Source organism: Micropterus dolomieu, linkage group LG13 (genome assembly GCF_021292245.1).
Source record: "Micropterus dolomieu isolate WLL.071019.BEF.003 ecotype Adirondacks linkage group LG13, ASM2129224v1, whole genome shotgun sequence".
NCBI lineage: Eukaryota > Metazoa > Chordata > Actinopteri > Centrarchiformes > Centrarchidae > Micropterus > Micropterus dolomieu.
This window is the reverse complement of record NC_060162.1, coordinates 6,790,758-6,812,705: the sequence shown is the minus strand read 5'-3', so window position 1 is coordinate 6,812,705 and position 21,948 is coordinate 6,790,758. Positions and strand designations below refer to the sequence as shown.

The 21,948-nt window shown below is 39.4% G+C and overlaps 1 protein-coding gene across 1 annotated transcript; it reads right to left on the bottom strand.

Annotated features, from left to right (window-relative positions):
* Positions 1-4,377: 4,377 nt before the first annotated feature.
* tmem174 (transmembrane protein 174) lies at positions 4,378-21,329 on the bottom strand. Its single transcript, XM_046067609.1, is given in 3 exon segments — positions 4,378-4,576; positions 14,380-14,939; positions 21,285-21,329. Coding segments are annotated over 3 exon segments (804 nt in total).
* Positions 21,330-21,948: the final 619 nt, after the last annotated feature.

Genomic DNA, 21,948 nt, shown 5'->3' with positions numbered 1-21,948 from the left:
TCAAATATTTTGTTATTTTCCAGTACAGTGAGCAGCTGTTTGGACACAATTCTTTCTAGAATCTTTACAATAAAAGGCAGTTTTGAAATTGGTCTAAAGTTTTGTGGGAGGGAGGGATCTAAACCAGGTTTCTTTAAAAGTGGGTTCACGCAAGCCGTTTTAAAATAACTTTGTAGGTATTACATCAAGTGGGCTGGAGGACACCCTCATTTGTGATACTGTTTTTAAAAGCTCAGACAAGTCGATGGGATAAAACTGGTTAAAACTCTCTTGTTGCTGGTGAGGAACCTCTGAGTAAGAGGCCGCAGGGGTAATAGAGGCTCTGATTGACACCACCTTATTGGTAAAATAAGATAAAAACAATTCACAGTCATCATTACTTCCAGCTGAGGCACAAGGAGGGGTTGGGTTTACCAGCTGATCCACAGTCTGATTGTGTTTATGTGTAGTAATGAGTTCAGAAAAATAGTGTGTTCTCGCATCCTTAACCATGTTATTGTAGTTAATTAATAAATCCTTCAGACTGAGGTAATGGACTGGGATTGGAGACTGGATTTTTTCCATCTGCGCTCTGCTTTCCTGCATTCCCTTTTTAGGCTGCGAATGCTGTCATTTATCCAGGGTTGCTTACTAGCTTTAGACGTAGGCCTAACCTTTAGAGGAGCAGTAATATTTAGTGACGACAAGCAGATATGATTGAAGTGATCGACCAGATTGTTGCTGTTGGAATCAGACAGGTGTTGGCTTTGGCTCTGAAAGAATGTGCAAAACTTTGAAACGCTTTGTTCATTAAAGATGCGAGAACACACAGAGCTTGGTGAGGCGGCATGAGTAACAGGCGAATCGCAGCTAAAAACAATATATCTGTGGTCAGATATGGTCATGTCCACTAATTCCACAGAGGAAACGCTGACACCCAGGGTAAAAACCAAGTCCAGTGTATGACAACGGTTATGTGTTTGCCCTTTGACATGTTTGAAGTTTAAAGAAGTGGCCATATTTAAAAAGTCAGTTGCATTAACATTGGTGGGGTCATCAACATGAATATTAAAATCGCCACAAAGAACAATTCTGTCATAATTTGAAACCAGAGTAGATAAAAAGTCAGGAAGTTCTGATAAAAATCCTCCAGGCGGTTTTGGGGGCGATAAATTATAACAAATATGATAGGTTGCAGCCCTCCAACTTTAAGAGTGAGAACTTCAAAGGAGTTAAATTCATCACAGCGTATTTGATGACATTTAAAATTTTTCCTATACACGCTCACTAGCCACCACCACGACCACTGACCCTCGGTTGACTAAAACAATCATATTGAGGCGGACACAGTTCAGCTAGCTGGCTATAGTCATTAATTTGCAACCATGATTCAGTTAAAAACATAAAATCTAGATTTTTCTAGACAAGATAAAATCATTTAAGATAAAAGTCTTACTTGACAGAGATCTCACAGTGAAGAGAGCCATTTTAAATGAGTTTGTCTTGGGTGCTGGAGTTGGTGCAGTTGTCCTAATCCTTATAAGATCACTATTATTTCTGTGTGGGATGTGCACATTTCAGTTTACTGGTCTATGCGTGATGATGACAGGAACAGAAGTCTTTGGAACAACGCTGGGAGCAGACGGCTTTACATGCCAGCAGGAGGAGACAGTTGTTTGTGGCAGTGAGGCAGAGTTCTGTTCAGTGACCAGTGGTGTGTCCAGGTGTGCTGCATGAATGATTAGTCATTCACGTAGGCCTAAGTCCTGAGGGGAGGACCGCACCACATGTTGTATGTGAGCAGCTAACATTTCTGAGCCCCGTTTCTTTGGGTGAAGTCCGTCTGTCTTAAAAAGAGACATTCTTTGCCAGAAAATATTAAAGTTATTGACATAACACAGTCATAACACACCGTTATATAATGTGCATCTCCTTGAGGCAAATTGTGATTTGTGATATAGGGTTATATAGGGCTATATATGCTTCATTTACAGCAACAGCAGGCTGAATGTTTTCAGCAAAAAAGCTCAAATAAGCCCATTGTGCGATACCAGTCCAGCACCAAACCACGGACACATAAAGTTAGCTATTAGCTGGTGAACTTAAGGGAGCAGCAGAAGAGTCATATATTTCCCTCAGATGTTACTGGAGACCAAAACCAGAGCTAGAAGGTGATGTGAATATTGGACTTACATTCGCTAAGTTGCCACAAACACTACTTCAAATGGATGTGTAAATAAGCAATTGTTTATGTGATATGTCAGTGTGTTTGGTTTACAGCATTTATTTGCTGCCCCCAAGTGGCAAAAAAATTATTTCTTTGGCCACCACTCACGGGTTTAAGATTAAAAAGGAGGTTCATCAGGATTCAAATAAAGAATTTCTCACATTGTCACTGAATAATCTGTTGCTTTTGATTTGTTTGTCAATCACTTGCTCCGTGAATATCATTTTGGTCCTGTAATGAAGACCTGAGGGGAGGATTATGGTCTCAATCCATCAAGCACATGGAAAGCTCATAATTCAATGAGGCAGAGCCCGCGGTTTTCAATGACATAGATGACTTTCACAGAGGCAAAATGATTCCGCTCAAAAAGGAACCTTGCACGCTTACATGTGTGAATGTACCATATATACTTACCCCGGTGGTCCATGTAATGTACATCACATTTAAAGGCGTATATTATGGTAGGACCAAATACAGTATGAGGTTTGAGTTTTTCATGATGATCAGCTTTAGATTCAGCCATTAAATCACACATGAGCTAACTTCCATGCTGTCTTTCTTGTATTTCTCCGATAGAAAAGTGAAATGTGATTCTTTTCGTTTGGGTCTTGAAAATACATCCTGCAATCCTTCTACAAAGTTCTGTGGTCCAAATGACTGATTTTGAGCAGGCCGTAATAAAATAGTAACAAAATGTGTCACTGAAGTTTTTGTGTTACACATACAGTATAAAGAGTTTGGTCTCATTTAAAGCATGAAAAGGGAACAAGGCGCATTGATTTGAACATTTCAAATGTAGTTTTGCAAACGTTTGCCATCTTGAGACACATTTATACTATCGATATCATAAAATGTCCATAACAGTATCATGATGATTTCAGCTATATTGTGTGTCTTATAGATGATAGAGGCTGGTTACAGGTGGTTAAAGTGACACACTGAAATTCATCAGTGAAACTTTGCTAATAGGTAGAGCTAGAGGCTTGGCGATGTAGGGACTACTTGCAGGTATGTTGTAGCTGGTGAGAATTTCTAACATCCTAGCAAAGCCGTTAATGGGAAAAGTTAAGTCTACAATTTATTCAAGACACAAAAAAATATCCCATTTGTGGAGCAGTTCATACTCCAACAGAGGAGGTTAAATAAAAGTGGATGTTAAACACAGCTAAGCCACGATAGCTTCCTCCATTTTTAACTCATTTTTAACTAAGGTCAGCCCTGTCAAGACAGCTTGCTAGCACCGTGCAAAGTTAATCTCGACATGAAGAATTTTGAATGGATTTACTGAAATTAATTGATTTCCATCTCAGTATTGAGCATTTTCAGTATAGTTAGGGACAACATGTGACGGGGGTCACACTAAAGGAGGCTAAGCCAGACTCCAATTTATGCATCATAAGAAAGTGAAATCCAAACCTACAACTGCTGTTTTTGAATTTGTTTTGTTATCTTCAGTGATCTTTTTTTTTAGTAATTTGTTGTCTCCTATTTTGTTTTCTTCCTCCCCTTGACATCCCTTGTGTCAGTCATATTTTTGAAGTGTGGCTTTTTGTTTTGCCAAAACATCCTATGGGTTTGGCATGCGTGGCGAAATCAAAGGATGCATGCAACATGTTGTACAAATCTGCAAAGACGGACACGATTTTTTCCTTTTTTTCCCCAGTGCTTTAGAAGCCAGCGAGGACCACCAAAGATGTCAGCTTCAAACTCAAATTAACTACAATGTTGAGGATGATCCAGTTCGCCTGACATCAGCTGCATGTTTCTGTTGCTCTGTTCATGTTTGTGTGCCTTTACTTTCAAGAACTATTTCACATATCTTCACATGCACTAAAAAGAGCTTGAATCCCAAAGGCTCAGTGACGGTCACGGGAATCTGAAGCTGCACTTCAAACACAAACTTCCAGTGGCAGTCTGATGAGAGTCATTCGGCTCTGAACATGTACAGTATAATTTGTGAAGTTGTGTGCCGAGCCATTGGCACTTCAGAAGAAATGTTACTCTGTCTCACGCACTGTTTTGGAATACAAAGATGAAACTTGAGGTACGGGGGAAGATGAGGGGGCACAAATACTGAAGACGTAAAGGTGAAGATCCTATGCCTTGATTTAACAGCTGAAGTTTTGAAAGCCCAGTTCATATAAAAGCCTGCCATCAACACATATAATCTCTTAGCTGAGCCCATTGAAAGCTGGGTCCCAGGGGTTAATTCTCCAATCACTCCATGTTTGAATCAACTCCTGACTCACATTGAGATGAAAGCCACAGAGTCCCGGGACCGAGCCTGGACTCCGAAGGCCCGCTGATTCTGGACGACTGGAGCAGATTATTGCATGTTCGTCTCGTCAGACCTCCATCGGGACAGGGAAACTGAAAAGAAAAACAATAATTAGAGATAATTGCTTGTGTCCAAACATGAGCGTTAAAGCCCTCCTCCCTCCCATCTCCTTTCGTAGTATGTGAGGTGGAATGAAAGGGACACCCCCCTGTTTTGACAGCTGGGCAGGCGAACATAATTTGTGACAGCTGAACTGAAACGTCTTTAACCGCAGGGAGAGACACAGAGAGAGAAGGATTTGGTCTGAGAGAGAAATGGTGAGAGAGAGGGAAGATCAGAAGGAGAGGTCCTGCCTGAAAGAAAGGAAGAAGATATCAGGCAACAAGAAGAGACAGAGGAGAATAGGGGAGAAGTGATTGCCATGTAAGGGGTGGGATTTCGGCAGAAAAGAATGAGGCAGGTTAAAAGGGGGGAAATTAGTCACACACCATAAACTTTGAAGAGAGGTAGAATTTAAAATAACCCACAAAAAATACTGGACAAGAAATGGCTTAACATCAAACGCATGCAACTGGAAATGAGGAGAATATTTAAACTGAGCTCGGCTGAACATGGTGTCATGCCAGGTTTGACACATTGGGTTAATTTGCTGCTCCCTGGAGGTGACCCTTGAACTTCGGGGACACGGGGTCGAATTGATCTCAGAGTGAGACAGCCAAAATCATGTTAGTCTGAGGAGCTGGGTCATGGGTCACCTCAGAGATTCTCAGTATATAGGCCAAAACAAGGACCATATGTGGACGGAAACACATTTGAAACAAAAATAAGTCCCGATTTTTCCGTCCTCATTCTAAACCGGCCCTTTCTTTTTTCTCCTCCTTCACCTCTCCTCCCACCTCGAACATCTAGACCCACCACAGACTTTCTGCACTAATTCAATAAAGTCATAAATACCGCCGTAACAGCAAATTGACATAATGTTGGCTGCATGCCCTTTAAATTGTCAGTGACAGAAGTTTTCCCAGAGGTGAAATATTAATACAAACACAGGATTTCTTTTCCAAAATAACCAGCTCCCAAATTCTCTCATGTTTACTTTTCTCCTTGCTCCTAATTTCTGTGTGTGTGAAATGTTATACTCACTGTTGTATCCACTGACAGGGAGGAATGGAAACCTGGGAGCTGGGAGAGAAATCCTTATGGGGCATCGCTCAGCCAAATAAGTATGTCTCTGTCCTTTCAGGTTCACTTCATGTGGCCAGGAAAGTTCTTTTCACCTTCTGGGCTGTTTGAGTAAATCCGCGATTGATCACCATTATACCAGTAAATAAACTGATCGTTAATAATTTCTCACTGTTTGCTTTGTGTTGCAGTTCCTTTCACTGCTGGATCAAGTAGTAATGAGATAGTATTCCCCCCAACCTATATTGAAATATATTCAGTATCACATTATTATGTTAAAATACTCTCTCCAGTGTGTCGAGCTGTTGATGGAACACAAAAGTGTCATTAGCGAGAAAGAAAGCCAAAACATGAGCACAAAGTTAACGTAAGAATGAGGTTGTCTCAGATATATTTTATTTTATTTTATTTATTTATTTAACAGGGACAATGCACAATATATGTACTGTACCAGATATAGCTAAAAGCTAATCCCCATCTGCAGTCCCTTGGCAGGTGCCAATAGCGCACAAGACATTACAGTAAAAAACTAATACCAAATCCTTTACTTTTCATACATATATAGATAAATGCCAACCAATTCAAATAAGCCAGATATAACAAACTAAAAACAATAATAAATTACAACATATAAAAAAACAACATCAACATCAACAACCCAAATACAAAAATAAACAATATAGCAGATTTGTTTTCTATAATAGTCTGTCAAGAAATTCTTCCCCACCTGGAAAATTTTTATCTTTATCTCTTTTTCGGCTAATTATATTACTATCATCGTTTAGGTCATGATGTTTATTACACAATTTAAGCCTCATGGTTTTCATTAATTTATTGCCCCGGGAGAAATTTACATGTTACAGCAACACAGAAACATTCTGAGAAGTAATACAAAAGAAATTATATGGATTGGAGAAATAACATTTTTACAATAAAGTATGTAAATAAACATTACTATAGTTTTGACTATATAAGTGAATTGTGCAAATAATTGTGCAAAAGTCCAGTAGTACAACTCTGGCACCACACCTATCACGTCTCCAGTCCACATTGTGTTATGGTGTCATGTAAGTGTGTCAAATTTACTTATATAGCACCTCCAAGAGCAGAATGTCCCAAAGTGCTTCCTAATGAAAAAATAAGGCAACAGACGATCTTAAGATGAGATAAAACTATATAAATAACTTTTTGCCTTGTGCACTTTGAGGTTCGGTTTGATAAGTACTGTACCAGATTTTCTTGACACAAGAATCTTAACTCTTGGTCCACTTACCAGCTTTTTTCTTATCAGCTTCACTCCATAACAAATGAGCAAACTCCATCCACTGATGAAGACTGTGAGATGAAAAGCTGCAGAAAAAGCAAGCAAATGGACCTTAAGATTATTTTGTCAAAACACTACTTACTTCAAGGTCAAGAAAGGACTTTTATTATTATAGCATTATAACATTTCAAAGACTTTGAAATAGAAAAAAATGTAATGCGAACTGTTAAACAGTAATGCGATGAATGATAATGAAATGAAAACTAAAAATTCCTCTGTGGCACTTTAGTTTTATTTTAATGTTCAGTTACACAACCCTGAATGTTCATGGTGTGATACAGACAACTTTTTCTGCATTTGTCAATTAAATCTTCTATCCCACATTTAAAGCCCCTTACTTGTTAAAGTAATATAAAATTCCCAAGTACCAAAGCCACTTATCATACACAAAATGAAATACTTCTCACAAATGACTCAGAACTCTTTTTCCACATGACATGTCCTCCTGCGGTGTGACAAAGTACTGACCCGTACAGAAGACACATGTAATAGCACTCAGAATACAGCTAGATTCACTGTGGTTGCTCTCTTAACACATATATGGTCATTTCCAATAATACAGCAGATGAAACTGACCTTGCTGTGCTCTTACTGAATGAGCTGAACACCTGCTCTCTGAGGTGGAGTTTGGCCATAAAAAAGTTGTGAGAGGGAAGTTATTAGAGAGAGGGAGGGTGGGGTGGGGTGGGGTGGTGGGGCAGAGAGAGGGAGATGACTTTATCTTGCCTGCATACAGTCTATGGCTTACAGTCAATGAAAAAAAGAAAAATGACTTGATTGTAGCTGATAGTTTTGCCACATAAGCTCTGGAAAAACCGGGCCAGTCATCTCAGCCTCTATCTCAAAATGTGTGTGAGGGAGCAATTGTATGTGTGTTTTCCAGCAAAGTAAGCAGGTATTTGCGTATGTAAGCGTGCCTCCAAATAACTTGCTCGCACCTGTAAGTAGGTCTGTGCATATGTTGCGTGTTAGAGCAAAGTGGAATTGTGTTTTTTCTCTGTGTTTGTGTGTAGCCCAGCTCCATACGAAGATGAGTATGGAAACAGATTATGCTGAGGAGGTCTGCAAATCATTTCCTGTGGGTTGACTATTTATCAAATACCCTTGAGGGTTAGACGCTCTCCTCGCAAACATGTCTCCAGCATCTTCAGGATTAAATGAAGAGGATTAAATAAAGCTGATAATAGCATTTTTAACACTTTCACCACTAGAAAAAGTGCTAAAAAAAAAGGATGAGGACTCAAAAAAATATTTTTCAGAATAACTGTACTAAAACAGTGGAAAATACTAAATGCATGTCTGAGTCTCTGGGTGCATGTGAGTTCACTGCATGTGTGACCAGTAAACTCTCTCTACCTTCCATGCACAGACACAGACCTGCTCACTGGGTGGTGACACTGCTGGCGAGTGAACTGAAAACTGCAAACGACAAAAGCTGGAACAACAGGAAGATAATTCAGATTTGATTGGTTTCACGTGTTCTTCATAAACAACAAAGTTTTCCTGTGCCTCCAGCGTGTTTTCCTACAAACATGGAATCCATTTGTCCCCCGTCTTCATGCCCTGTAGTTGCAACAGGCTCTTACCAACACACACACACACACACACACACACACACACAAACACACTGTGAAATGGAAGCAGACAGAGCGAGCCCACCATTGTGGCACTGGGATCTTTTGATATACAGTCAGGAACTTATTTTGAAAACAGCCACTTTCAGCTGCTAAAAATAATCACAAAGGACTCGGAGACGAAAATGTGAATGAGGCTCACCAGATATGCCTCTCCCGTCAAAATAATGAGGAATGTCCTCACAGAAGCTCATGTTCTTTACATGTCATTTTAGTGAAAAGTTTACAGCCAAGTAGATTTAAAGGGTCAGTCTGCTCAAATACAAGAAAGCATATTTTGTCTTTTTACCCTTGCTGTCAAGCCATGAAGACATTTGGGTTTTATTTGTCCAGGTTTTGGGATTTCTGTCTTTGACAGAAGTAATGAAGCTTTGTTTGTGGTATGCTTACATTAATGAAAACATTTTTCAACAGCAACAGATTTTTCCATAGAGTGTCTCTATTCTTCTGTATAATCCATGGAGCAATCTACATTTCTCTGATAATTTCCTCTTTTGTGGACAGTGCACAGCTTTACCTATTTAAGCCACTAAAAAATCATCACATTAAAAAAAACTGAGAAAAGATAATAACTCTTATATACATGCAACCTGAAGCGAGAGGTCATTATTGCCTTGTATTATGGAAGAAAAACCAAAACCCAGTTTCACACAGATGAAAAAAATTTAATTCTAAGTTATGTAATAAGTCAGTGGGTTCATTAGCAATTAAGAAATAAGTAACGACATAAAAGTTTACTTTAAAGTCTAGCTGAAAAGGTTTCCAAACATAGCAAATAGCCTATGACAGGCAAACCTGAATCTAGTTTTTGGGGTTTGAAGATTTCACTAAGTCAGTGAAGAGTTAGAACAAGAAGACATCATGAAGAACACAATATATTAAAGAAATAAGATGGATTTTAACAACATTAGGTGAAACAAAAGGGGGAAATGTTTTGTTTAGAGGTTAACAAATTACTTTTGTGTCTGTTAATTTAAAAGTTAAACAACTGCTGAAACAAAACTTGCAATAAAGTTTTTTTTTTAAATACGTTTTTCTGCACCGACAAACATATGAGCTGTAGGATTCTGGAAGTCAAAACAAAGCTCCACGTTGAGTGCAGTGTTACAACAATATCCTCACACAATGAGCTCAACAGTCTAAACGCCAACTTCAGCTGTTTGTGACTTGCAGAGGCTTCTCAGTCTTATTAGCATGCCCCATATGGGAGTTTGGTGCTGTAACAATGCAAACACAATGGCTGGGTCCACTCACTGCCAGCATGCAAAGCTGAGGTTAGAGCTAATTACTCTAGTCTAATCGTGATTTCCAGGGATTATCTGATCCTCTGGTATTTTTGATTTCAAAAGGAGAATGCCATCTCAGATGTAGTTTCCAAATCCGTCCACAAATGTTTAGCTGGGAGCACATGTGGTTTAGTGAGAGGCCTCCTGCACAATCAAACCACTTTAGTGGCCGCACAATGAACGATCATCCTGGAAAACACGTGACAAAAAATATTGACTGTGAGTAAGTTGGTCCAGTCCAGCAGGGACGAATAACTAAAGAAAAACACCTGTTGCCTTCAGAGAGAGCTTTAATGTTAGAGACTAAATTCATGGGCTCTGTCCATTTTTTATATGTGTCATTATAGAAATCATCATGTAGGCTATTAGGACATGTTGTAAGCTGCCAAAAAATCTCAGCAAGCACAGTTTTTTTGTACATAATTGTAAATAATTGAGCTTTGTTGCTGTTTCTCTTTAAATGATCTCCAGCTGGAAATAATAAAGTTGCTTCCCTTATTATTAACCGCGAAATTACTGATAATAACCTATTCATAACCTTAAAACTCATATCAGGACTCACATTCTCGTGGGACTTTGTGGGTGAAGATTTCCACTTTCCCCCCATCTCTTTTATTTCGGAGTTGTTATCGTTCAGCATGTTCCGTAATACTTTCATAAATCGTCTCCAAAGCTCCAAAATGGTGAAATAATGGGCCATGTCGGCCACCCGCATTTTACTGTGCTGTAAAAATAATGAAAGTCATATTGCGCTGCGGTTTCAAATCTGCACAGGCAAACGGCACAAGTTTGAAGGAGGTCCTGAGATGTGATCTAAATTGCTATGAATTTTCAATTTTCGACGTTTTTTGGAAAGATGTGCGTGCTGTTTGGACCGAAGCCGGCAGTTAATTTAAGCAGATTTCAGCAAGTGTTGGATGGAAAATGAATATTTTATTTATCGAGTCAATATTTATCGTGCTGCGTACAGTGACATGTCACCTCTCCTCCAAATAAAAAGTGGATTAACTCAGTTTAAACGTCCCTGCTGCTGTGATTCGTGAAGCACCAGTAATGACACTGTCCACACCGGCAGCCCATCAAACAAAATATAATCCCAAATGTCAAAGATATTTTTGTTTATACTATAAATAATCTATTTTCAATCTGCATTTCTATCATTTAGAGTAAAATTGGCCAACAACGTGTCACTTTAAACAGTTAAATAAATAAATAAAGTTTACTTCCCCCAAAGCTCCCATATCTATCACAATAAATTAATCAAATCGTTCTTATTACATAATTATATTATTATTATTATTATTATTATTATTATTATTATTATTATTATTATTATTATTATATAGTAAATAAAATAATAATGTATCTATACATTCATAAACATACATAATGATTGGTTGTTGTTTTTATAAAAGTTAGGCCTATGTTGACTGTGCAACCACAAGATAGGTTTTTAGCACTGGCTTTAGGGAATGTAATGCTGCAGACAGATGTGTTTCTGTGCTTCATCTATACAGACATCATTTATTCATTCATTTAGGCAAATTTACTGTTGTTGTTTTTTCCATACGTGTACAAATACAATCAAAGATTACAATCCACGGACAAGGTGGGGGGGGGAATATACATACGAAACGAATACAGCAAATAGTTAATTAGGCTAATTGTTAACAAAGATTGTTTTAGGGGAGGCAAGTTTATTTGTATGACACATTTCAACAACGCAATTTAAAGTGCTGTAACCTACTGTGAAACATGAAAAAGGCAAAATACACATATAAGATTTAACGAAAGGAAACAAAAGCAGATAGAAATCAGATAAAGCTGAATAAACCGTGAGAATAAAATGGTGGGTTAAAATCAAGGTCAATTGGACTTGGTTGAAGATACTCGAAGACGTTTCGCCTCTGCGTCTAAGAGGCTTCTTCAGTTCTGACTGACTGGTATGGCGGACAGGACAGATACCGCTTGGTTCATTAGTGCTCCTGGCTGTTGTAACGACAGTCGTTATGGTCGCTGAGGCAGAGGCAGTGTGAAGACCATCGAGAATAAAAGTTACAGAGCAGGTACGGTGCAAAATAACAATGCAGCCTAATCATTGTTGTAAGCCTCAAATGAAAAGGGCAAAGGTCGTTTTATTTATTGACAAATGTTTTGCCTTATTGTTATTATTGTTATTATTATTATTATTATTGTTGTTGTTGTTGTTGTTGTTGTTGTTGTTGTTGTTATCTTGTTGTTATACTATGGGCTTCTCTAATCCTGGTAAAGACCCCCTGACTGGTGAGTGAAGGTATATTGATTTCCTCAGTGTTTCTGCCCCCATGTGGTGCAGTGACACTTGTGTTTATCCTGCAAATGCAACAGCATACTCCCCAGTAAACTCTTGCATTTAGTTGCATTTTTTGAATGATCCTTCAGAAAAACAGGAAATAAATAGAACACTTCAGTTAAATCTGAGTGGATTGCCCAAGATCCATTAACTATTATTATTATTATTATTATTAGTAGTAGTAGTAGTAGTAGTAGTAGTAGTAGTATAGTATATTCATTGTGTATAGTATATTCATTGCCATTCTAAACATTTTGGCAGAGATTTGCTCACTATGACTTTTTCCTCTTTTGATCTTAATTTTCTACAACCTTAAAAAAAGGTTTTTAAAGTATATCTGTTAAATTGTCCCATGTATGTTTCAGCATTTCCTCTGCCAACATTTAATGGGGGTGCACAGTGGCTTGTGCAGTAATTGAGAGACATCAAGCACTGGGTAAATGTGTGTGTTTTATGCTGAATATAAATTTTGTATCTCTAAGATTCCAAAACTTTCGAGCCCTCAGATAGTGCTGAGTGTGTCCATAAATTGTAAAAAATCTGAGGTGTTGTCCTTGAACGTGTTAACAAGAAAGAGGAAGAATGTCAGCTAAGAAAGACATGAAATCCCTAACGAGTTTCAGGAGGCGTTTATGTCGGATTGTGTTCATTAAAGGAAGGGTAGATGTCTTCATATGCAGGTGGACTCAAACAGGTAGAGACGCTCTCGTTGCCACATCCTCTTTCATCCTCTGTCTTCTCATTCCTACAAGGAACCAACAGACATATCTCAGGCAGGCATGGGTATAAGAGAATAGCTGGTTAATATCCAAATGTTTATAGGCCCAATTGGTTATGCTTAAAGCAAATGTTAGGAAGCTTATTGCCCTTTAAAAGAAAACACTGAGGTTGAGCAATTTCTCCTTTGATCATTCCTCTATTTGGCATTAACCAGTGGAAACACAATGGAACAGGTCAGAAGTTGTGACAACATAAGTGAGAGCTGGTGAGCAGAGCATGTGTTCATATGATAGGGGCAGCAGTTTATGGTTATCCTAGGTTAACTGTATTATTCCTGCTGTCTGTTTATATTAAAGTGAATTACTTTCCTGGAATCCTGCTGGGAGTAATTGTCTAAAAACAATAAAAGAAAGTGAAAACTTGTAACTTTCCACTAATGGAATGCGGCTTTGTGTTTAGCAGGACATCTGTCCAAGGATATTTTGATTGGATTTCAAATAAATGGGATCCTGCAGTTAGTGGAAAGAAACATTTTTTATGACAATACATAATGTTATGTTCCCCCCAGCACTTGGTTTTAGGAACAGGTGGGAAAATATGATGGACTAGAAATTCACGCCACAATTAGCTTTTTGTTTACAGAGCACATATACACTGTGAAATGCCTTTGATAGGACACCATATTGTTGATTCTGCACCGTACGGGCCACATTTTGATGAAACGACTGAGCTAGAAAGACTTCAGTGAATGTTAACACAGCAAAGGGTGATTAAATGAGTAATTGGGGAGCTATTTTGGTCTTAATTGTCCTCATTTCATTGACACATGGCTTATTTTATTTTATGAATGTTAAGCTGATTAGCTCTCCTCAACATTTTCCCCTCTTAACTAAAAAAATCTGTTTTCTTTCTTTTTCAGAGTGATAAAAAACAGAACTCACGTGACAAATTTCTCAAAGTACAGTAATTTACGTGAATCAATACCAGTGTGTTGACTATTATAAAGATGAATTGCACCAAAATTGACTGAGAGAGTGTTGACGGGCCAAAAACACTTTGGGCCAAGTGGAAAGCGATCTTGTGGTTAATAAGAAATTAACTCTGGTATGCTATGTCTGTTTAATTGAGCACCGTGAGGAGCTGTGAGTTTTTTACACACTCAGATCTAACTTGAAATGGACTCTCCGCCGCTTTTATTTGCTTTAGTGTCAACACGTTGCCCAATCCATTGCCTGTTGATGATCTTTGTCTTTGTTTGTTTAAGTGATGCATGATCCTGTTCTGTAAAACCACAGGTTCCTCATAACATCATGTTTAAGAAATGGCGAACCCCAACAGGAATAAAACATTATTTCCTAGAGGTTTGTGCTTCCTCAAAAGTTGGAGCAATGTCTGTCATGTAAGCACTGTTCCCTACCTGAGTCTTCTGTGGCCTATTTCCGTGCTGTGAGCTGAGCTGCCTTCTTCTCCTGCTGTGAGAGCTGAGTTATCCACACAGAACACATCATGTGGAGGAAAGGCTGCAAGGATGCCATTCACAGACCTGCCAGTCTGGGAATCAATGCTCTGGCGCACATCCTGGGTTATAAAGTTAGACAAAGGTGGAATACAAAACATTGTCGTGGCACCATGTAACAAAGTTGGTTGCGTTATACCGCTTAATGTAAAAGAATGTCCTGTTGAGGTATGCTCCATCACTGGCATTACAAGTACCTCTTCATCACACCGTCTGCAGGGCCAGCAGGGAATGATCCCAAACTTGCAGACACCGGTAAGGATGAAAGTACCTCCGACAGCAATCAAGATGGGGCCCACCAGTTGGGTCCACTCAAAGTTGGGGTTGGCTAGGTAGTAATGCCAGCCAATGGCGGTGAAAGTGACACCCACAAGGGCTAGACACACTCCTGAGAACAGCAGGACGGCTCCAGCCTTCTCGCCATCCAGCGAAATGTCTGACTGAAAAGGGCGTGGAACAGGTGTTACCATCCGAGTCGGGTCATCAGGTGGCCCACAGGAGACTGCTGTAGGATTTCTAGCACTGTTGGTCTCCATTACAGGGCTTTGCACCACCATGTTAGTCCAGAAAATTTGGGGTCCTTGTTGGTCCATGAGTCCCCTGGGTGTCACATGTGCGTAGACACTCAAACTGAATCATGCTGCCTCTAACAGTGAACACCAAGTCCAACTGAATCAACACTGAGTAACTCAAAATACACTTCCCAGCCAGCTGGAGAAGTTATATGTTAACCTGCACTTGAATTGTGTTGCCTATAAGAACATGGTGTACCCCTATCAGTCAACATTAAAATTGAAACTGAATAACGTAGTAGTGTTGGAAAATTTAGGCAGATCATGTCAGAAAAGTGTGTTAGGACAAATTATGGAACAATGTTAATGCAATAAACATACTCTTACACCACAAAATAGTAAACAATGGTAAGTATACAGTTAAATGATCTATTTTTATTAACAAAAAACCCTATGTGGTCAAAGTCAAAGTTAAATTCAAATTTATTTAAAGTGTAAAATCACCAGCTGTGTGGTACCAGTACACTTTACAGAAAACAACACATAAGATACACAATTATAAAACTAATAATAAATACAATAAAATAAAATAGACAATTAATATGTATAAAAACTAGCCCAAACTATAAGCCTTCTCACAAAATAAAGAAAAACCATCCCTAACTAAAAGCTTTACTAAAAAGAAAAGTTTTTAGCCTACTTTTAAATATGGAAATGTTGGTTGCTTCCCAAACCCTAACAGGGGTCTGATTCCACAGCCAAGGTGCCTGATGGCTAAAGGCTCTGGCTCCCATTCTACATCTAGAGACCCTAGGCACTACAAGAAGCCCTGCATTTTGGGAGCGTTCTAGTGGGGTAGTATGGTGTAAGGAGTTCTTTCATATAGGATGGTGCCTGACCATTAAGGGCTTTGTGTGTAAGAAGAACTATTTTGAAATCAGTTGTCAATTTCTACCGGGCCAGTGCATAGATACTAAAACAGGAGTGATATGATCTCTCCTGCTAGTTCTAGTCAGAATGCGTGCAGCAGCGTTTTGTATTAACCTGAAGTATTAAGATCATGAGAGAAGATTTGGTGTGTTTGAGGTCTGTCTGAGAGGCAGAAAAATAAGACAGAGATAGTACTGCATGCATAGAATGAGATCTGAAGTCCACCTTGTCACATGTCATTTAACACAGACATGTTTCCCATCTGTGCTGTTATGCATAACGTATAAGCGACAGCTCATGCTGCAATAGTTCAACAATCTAGCATGTTAAGTGGAAGGGCTTAAAAACACATCCCGCTATACGTGATACAGTCAGAGACTAAATGAGCTGCACAGAAAGTGAAACCTACATGTAACACGGAGACGTCCCACTCAAAGAGACTCAACACATGGAGTTTGCTAAAGCTCCCTGTTCTCCCAATGTATGACAAGCTCTACTCTATTAGTTTAAATCTCCTTTTATGGGTGTGTGACAAAGCTTACAAATCTATTCCTGCACTGTAGTCTCATTTTGTTGTTAGTGTCTCCTCCATATGCTGCAGCTGAGCAGTCTGCAACACAGCTAGACATGTGTGTGTCTACAGAAAAGAAACACCTGCATTCATGAATTTTTAATTCTGAATGCAAACACAGCAACATGCAAACAAGTTTTTCTGTTGAATTTCATAGCAGTCTGCTCTTCTCCCAGCGCACAACTTGCCTTTGCCTACATAAAATCACATCCACACTGCGTGTAAAAATCCTGCCAGTCGGAAGGCAGGATCATGCGCAATGCATGCAAAGCAAAAGGTCTTCAGAAGGAAACAACTGACCATCAAACCCACAATACCAGCCTGATCATACCTGACCTGTGTGTATCTATGTCCTTGAATATGTGTGTGCGTGTCTGCCTTTATGTTTACCACAGCCTCAGCTCATTTCACTTGGCACTACTGAACAAAGGAACAGATCATTATACAAAGAATCCATATGAGTGCAGTGTTTAAAGAACCCCCCAGAACTGAAGCTGCACATATTCTTTCAATTAGCAAACTCCAAATATTTATGGACTGAACATTTCCTCTCTGGACGGAAGGAGAGATCTGTGTGTGTGTCTCCTGTTGACTCACACTGGGGTGTATTGATCCCCTGGGCTTTTGCTTCATTTCACTTGAGCTCTGCCACCATCCTTTAAAAGCACATCTGTCCGACATCTATACAGATGCTTTGTTTGGATCCGAAATAGTCACAAAGCAGCTACATGTCAAATATCCGGTACAAGAGGTTGGAGGACCACTGCATTAAACAATGATGCCACTGCTAACTAATTGGAGAACCCTAACTCCTCCCACATCCATCCATTTCCTTAATTCACCAAAGCATCACATGTGCCCCCAGATTCACCCCTCTTTTTACCTGGTGGGGACTGAAGCTGAGCTTAGTTGTGCAGGAAAGTGACCAAACCTCACCTCTTGTCTCTCTCTCACTTTGTGTGAACAGTGTCCTTGTGTTGTCTCTTATGGTCGCACCTAGAAGTTGCTCATTGTCAAACGGGACCCATATTCTTCATATATATTTGTAATCTATCTATCTAATATGAGGCAGCGGAGAAACAGGTGAGGCGCTAAGTGACGCAGACATCTGGCGAAGAATGGAGTGACCCGTGACTGTCCAACACTGTTCAGGACAGAGGATGTCAAATTCTGAACAGATTGTAAAGCCCTTTCAAGCAAATGTGTGATTTATGATATTATGCTATAAAAACAAAATTGATATGACTCGACTAGAAAACAGCCATAATGTTGTCTGTTATCCTCAAATTATAAGGAACTTGTGTGGTCCTTTATCACATTCGTAGAAATTCAATACAATTGCAATGGTAGATTCTGCTGGGTCAATAAAGAAGGTCCGAAGGATCACAGTAGGAATTAAGATGTGAGCATTTCTCAGTCATCCCCTCCCCCAAACACACACACTCACACCCACATGCGTACTATGACAAATAGCCTGTGACGTGTCTCTGTGAACATGGCACGGAAGGGTCCACTCTCTTCCCAGTACAGATAAAGCAGTGGAATCTGCCAGTGGACGGGACTCTGAGTGTCTCCTCAATGGATCTGGATTTTTACATCCAGTCAATCGTTTCACCGTTCTAGTGGTGGTCAGGAAAAATCCACCGTACATTCACCACAGTGGTATTTCTGTTTCAGTCTGTTTGAAGTTGCCGGGTAATACAATTATTGCAGTTTCATCGTGTTTACCTAACCCCAGGCTTTACATATCACCTGACTCAGTGTCTTAAATGTGCAAAAGAAGGAGGGTGAAGGGATACACAACTAGTCTCTCTGACACCAGCCAAGCAGAAGGCTTGATTTAATTACTTCCAGCTACAACTGAAGTCTAGGTAATGAATTTGTAAATCAGGTTGTGTACAATCTTAAAAGAAAAGTGTGAAAATTTCATTGCAAAGAGAAAGTCATTTCTTTTTCCACAGGACAGAGAAAGAGGAACTACTAAATGCACTCCTTTTTTTCACAGAGAGGCTCTATTAGTGTAATGTGCTATATTCTGGCTTATCAACAAATACAGTAGGTCAATGAAAACACACACACACACACACACACACACACACCATTTCTGTAAAGGTTCTCAGTCATCCAGGTCATAGTTATCCAAAGAAGGTTAAAATCAAGGGCAACCAGACTTTGCTGAAGGTACTTTCATCCTCATCTGAAAGACTTCTTCAGTTCTGACTGACTGGTAGGAAAACTCAGCTATTCAACATCTGTGGGATTGTTGTCAAAGATGATCGATACCACTGGCTCGTGCTCCTGGATGTTGTAAAGACAGAGCCCCCCGAGGCAATGTCTGAATGACCATCATTGGCATCCTCACCTGAAAGGACCGAATTATAAGTGGGGGACAAGTGGTGTCTCTAACCCCCTCCACTGTTATGCGACACACACCATCATCATCTGTAATGTGTAACGAACACTGTCATGTCCATGTAGAATAAAAGAACATTTGGGAATGACATGTGCAAGTATTTGTTTTGGCCTTTTTGGGCAGATTATTGTTGCCCAGCAGCTGCAAAGAATGTATACGTAGGTCTGCCTCTCAAACTCAAGGCCTCTGATGACTTACACAGAACACAACACAGAAACCTATTATGAGACGGCCATTAGCTCTTCTAGTCCTTTGCCTGGATTTTAGGGAAGGTGACCAGATGTTTGACCAGGACTGATATCTGCAATGTCTATAGGAGGGTGACTCAGTCATAGCTAGAGAGTTGTCATTTACAACATCAGCCGGTAATTGTGTTCTTTTTCACAATTTGATTTTGGGCTGGGAACAATACAGTAAGCCTGCTAATTTGTTTCAAGACTGAAACCAGGCTGTAAGTGGTTAAGGTGAATACGATGTGAATGTAGTATACCTGTGGACACATGGTTCGATACCAGAGACCTTTGCTAAACAGTAGGCTATTTAACATACTCCTGTCACTACCATCAAAGGCATGTTTTAAATGTGACTGAGTGATTGCAAAGCTTGTGATCTTCCAGTGTCAGCCAGATTAAAGCTGTTTGTCCTTTTGCAGTGATAAATTCCCTGTCAGTTTTGTTAACAGTGAATTGTGTTCATATTTGTATTACCAGGGGGGACAGTTGACAGAGTTCTGCTTGCTGAGTGGAAGATGTGACAGATGCCTTTGGATGTGAGTCTGACATGTCCAGGGTTGAGTTATTCTAAAGAAGTCTTCTGGGTTTTGAAATGAGCAGGAGAAGCAGAGGACAAGAATCCATATTATTGCAATAAACTTACACCATCCTTGTTTGTTCAGATGGTTTTCCTCGAGGTGAAGAGGGAGATCAAATGGGCACATCAATTATAAATTGTCCATAAATGTTACTGATGTGGGGCTCGCTCTCTGGATTGTAGAATAACTCAAGTCTATGGCTCCAGTGGGCCTTTGGACAAACATAACGGTGATGGTGGACAAAAAAGACTAAATGCTCCCTCTGCTCTGACTGTTTCACGGAGCTGATTCTGACTTTTAGCCTCTCTCAATCGACACCAGACACAGGCAGTTCGACCATCCCAAAACCCAGAATGTCAGTTTTTAAGGAATAGTTCAACAATTTGGAAAATGTAGACGGATGAGAAGATTGCTATCACTCTCGTGTCTCTCTGGTTAACATGAAGCTGCAGCAGCTGGTTACCTTAGCTTAGCATAACAACTGGAAACAGGGGGGAAAAGCTAGCCTGGCTCTGTCCATAGATAATAAAATCTGCCTACCAGCACCACTAAACCTCATTAATTTACACGTTTTATCCTAAGTATAGTTAATAAGCATAGTTCCCAAAATGTAAGCTCTCTCAGTCACATTTCACTTTGTTAGTCTACTACCATGACAGCACACAATGAAATTCACCAATCCTCCAAAGTTGCATAAAATGCCTGGCCACATATAAGAGTCAACATATGGGCTGACACAATTTTAGGATATGACTTCAGCTCACATACATCATTTTGGTCTTTCAGAGAATAACATACACAAGAGACCCTAAGATCTCTTCCTCTTCGTCTGAGTGAAGTGGACAGGGAAAAGTAAAGTCAACCCTGATGGCTCACACATGTGGCTGTGAAAAGGCACCCAGACAGTGTATTTCAAACAGCAAAGAGGAGGTCTTCAGGAAGAGGGACACAAGGAATGACTGAGTGTATAAATATGCACAAGGTGTTGATGTAGTGCTGAGCATATACGCACAGTCATGCATAGGCTACATCCTCCTAAGCAAAGCACTGCATGAGGTTCTTGCAGTGCAAACATTACATTAGTAACACGTGTGGTTGTGTCTTCAAGCGTCATGCTCCATCATCCGGAATGTTGGTAGAGGTTTTAATGCAAACCTTTTGACATGGCTTATGGTCACAAAAAAAAAAACACGCAATAATTTGCTTGTTTTTATCCTGTACTAATGCAACCTCTGACCTTTCAGTCTGCAACATTTCGTCAGTAAAGTCTGTATATGTTCAGGGGATTTAGAGGGTTTTAAAGGACCAGTTCACTCCAAGACACTACTTTTTCCCCCCTCTATCCGTGTCAATTCAGGTCATTTCAGTGTGATTTTCAAATGTTTCACCTTTCCACCTTGCCCAAATTTCTACCATGTGGGGTCATTTCTTTTTTGAGATGTTGCTCTTGAGTCTTTCAAGTGTATTTTTTGTTTCTTTGAGATAAACTGAACTACACAAAACTCTATACAATTATCTCATATAGTCACACGGAAACCATTTAAGTTGAGAAATATTGTAGCTTTCTGGGTTAGAAGTTTTAATGTGCTTCTGAGAAAACAGACCTGTCAACATGTTAGGTCTTATCGTTCCCATGATGACCTGACAATGCAAAGAGCTACTCAGGTGGACATTATGTCCTCTTAAGAGCGCTCCACCTGCCTAATGTCAGTATATTTACACATTTTTAAACAGCTGTCATATTTTATAGTGTTGAAATAAGGATGACATATCCAGTCTGACCATGATACTTTAAACATGCTCCAGCAGTACGCATAATTGCTACCTATAGTCTGGATCTACACTGGTGTGAACAAGACTTAAAGTCTACAGCCTTGTTAGGCACAGCAACAAAAAAACATGTTTATTATTACTAAAGACTAGTACAACTGATACAAATGGGAATGTCTTTACTTTTGCAGGTATTTAGTCATAAACCAAAGTACTGGACAAATTAGGGTAAACTGACACCTTTTTAACATCCCTTTAACAACAATGTTTTCAATGTGGTTGTTTCCTTGTATTATTTTATCTGCTGTCTGTCCTATATATTGCCTTTAATTGTAAAGTCTATTGGGACCATGCTGCATCTTTATTCTGACCTTTAAATAAAAAGTGATTGACTGGCTTGGAACCATGAAAGTTTGTGCAAAATGTTATGAAAGATAAATCCTACCAATATAGCAAGAGGAAA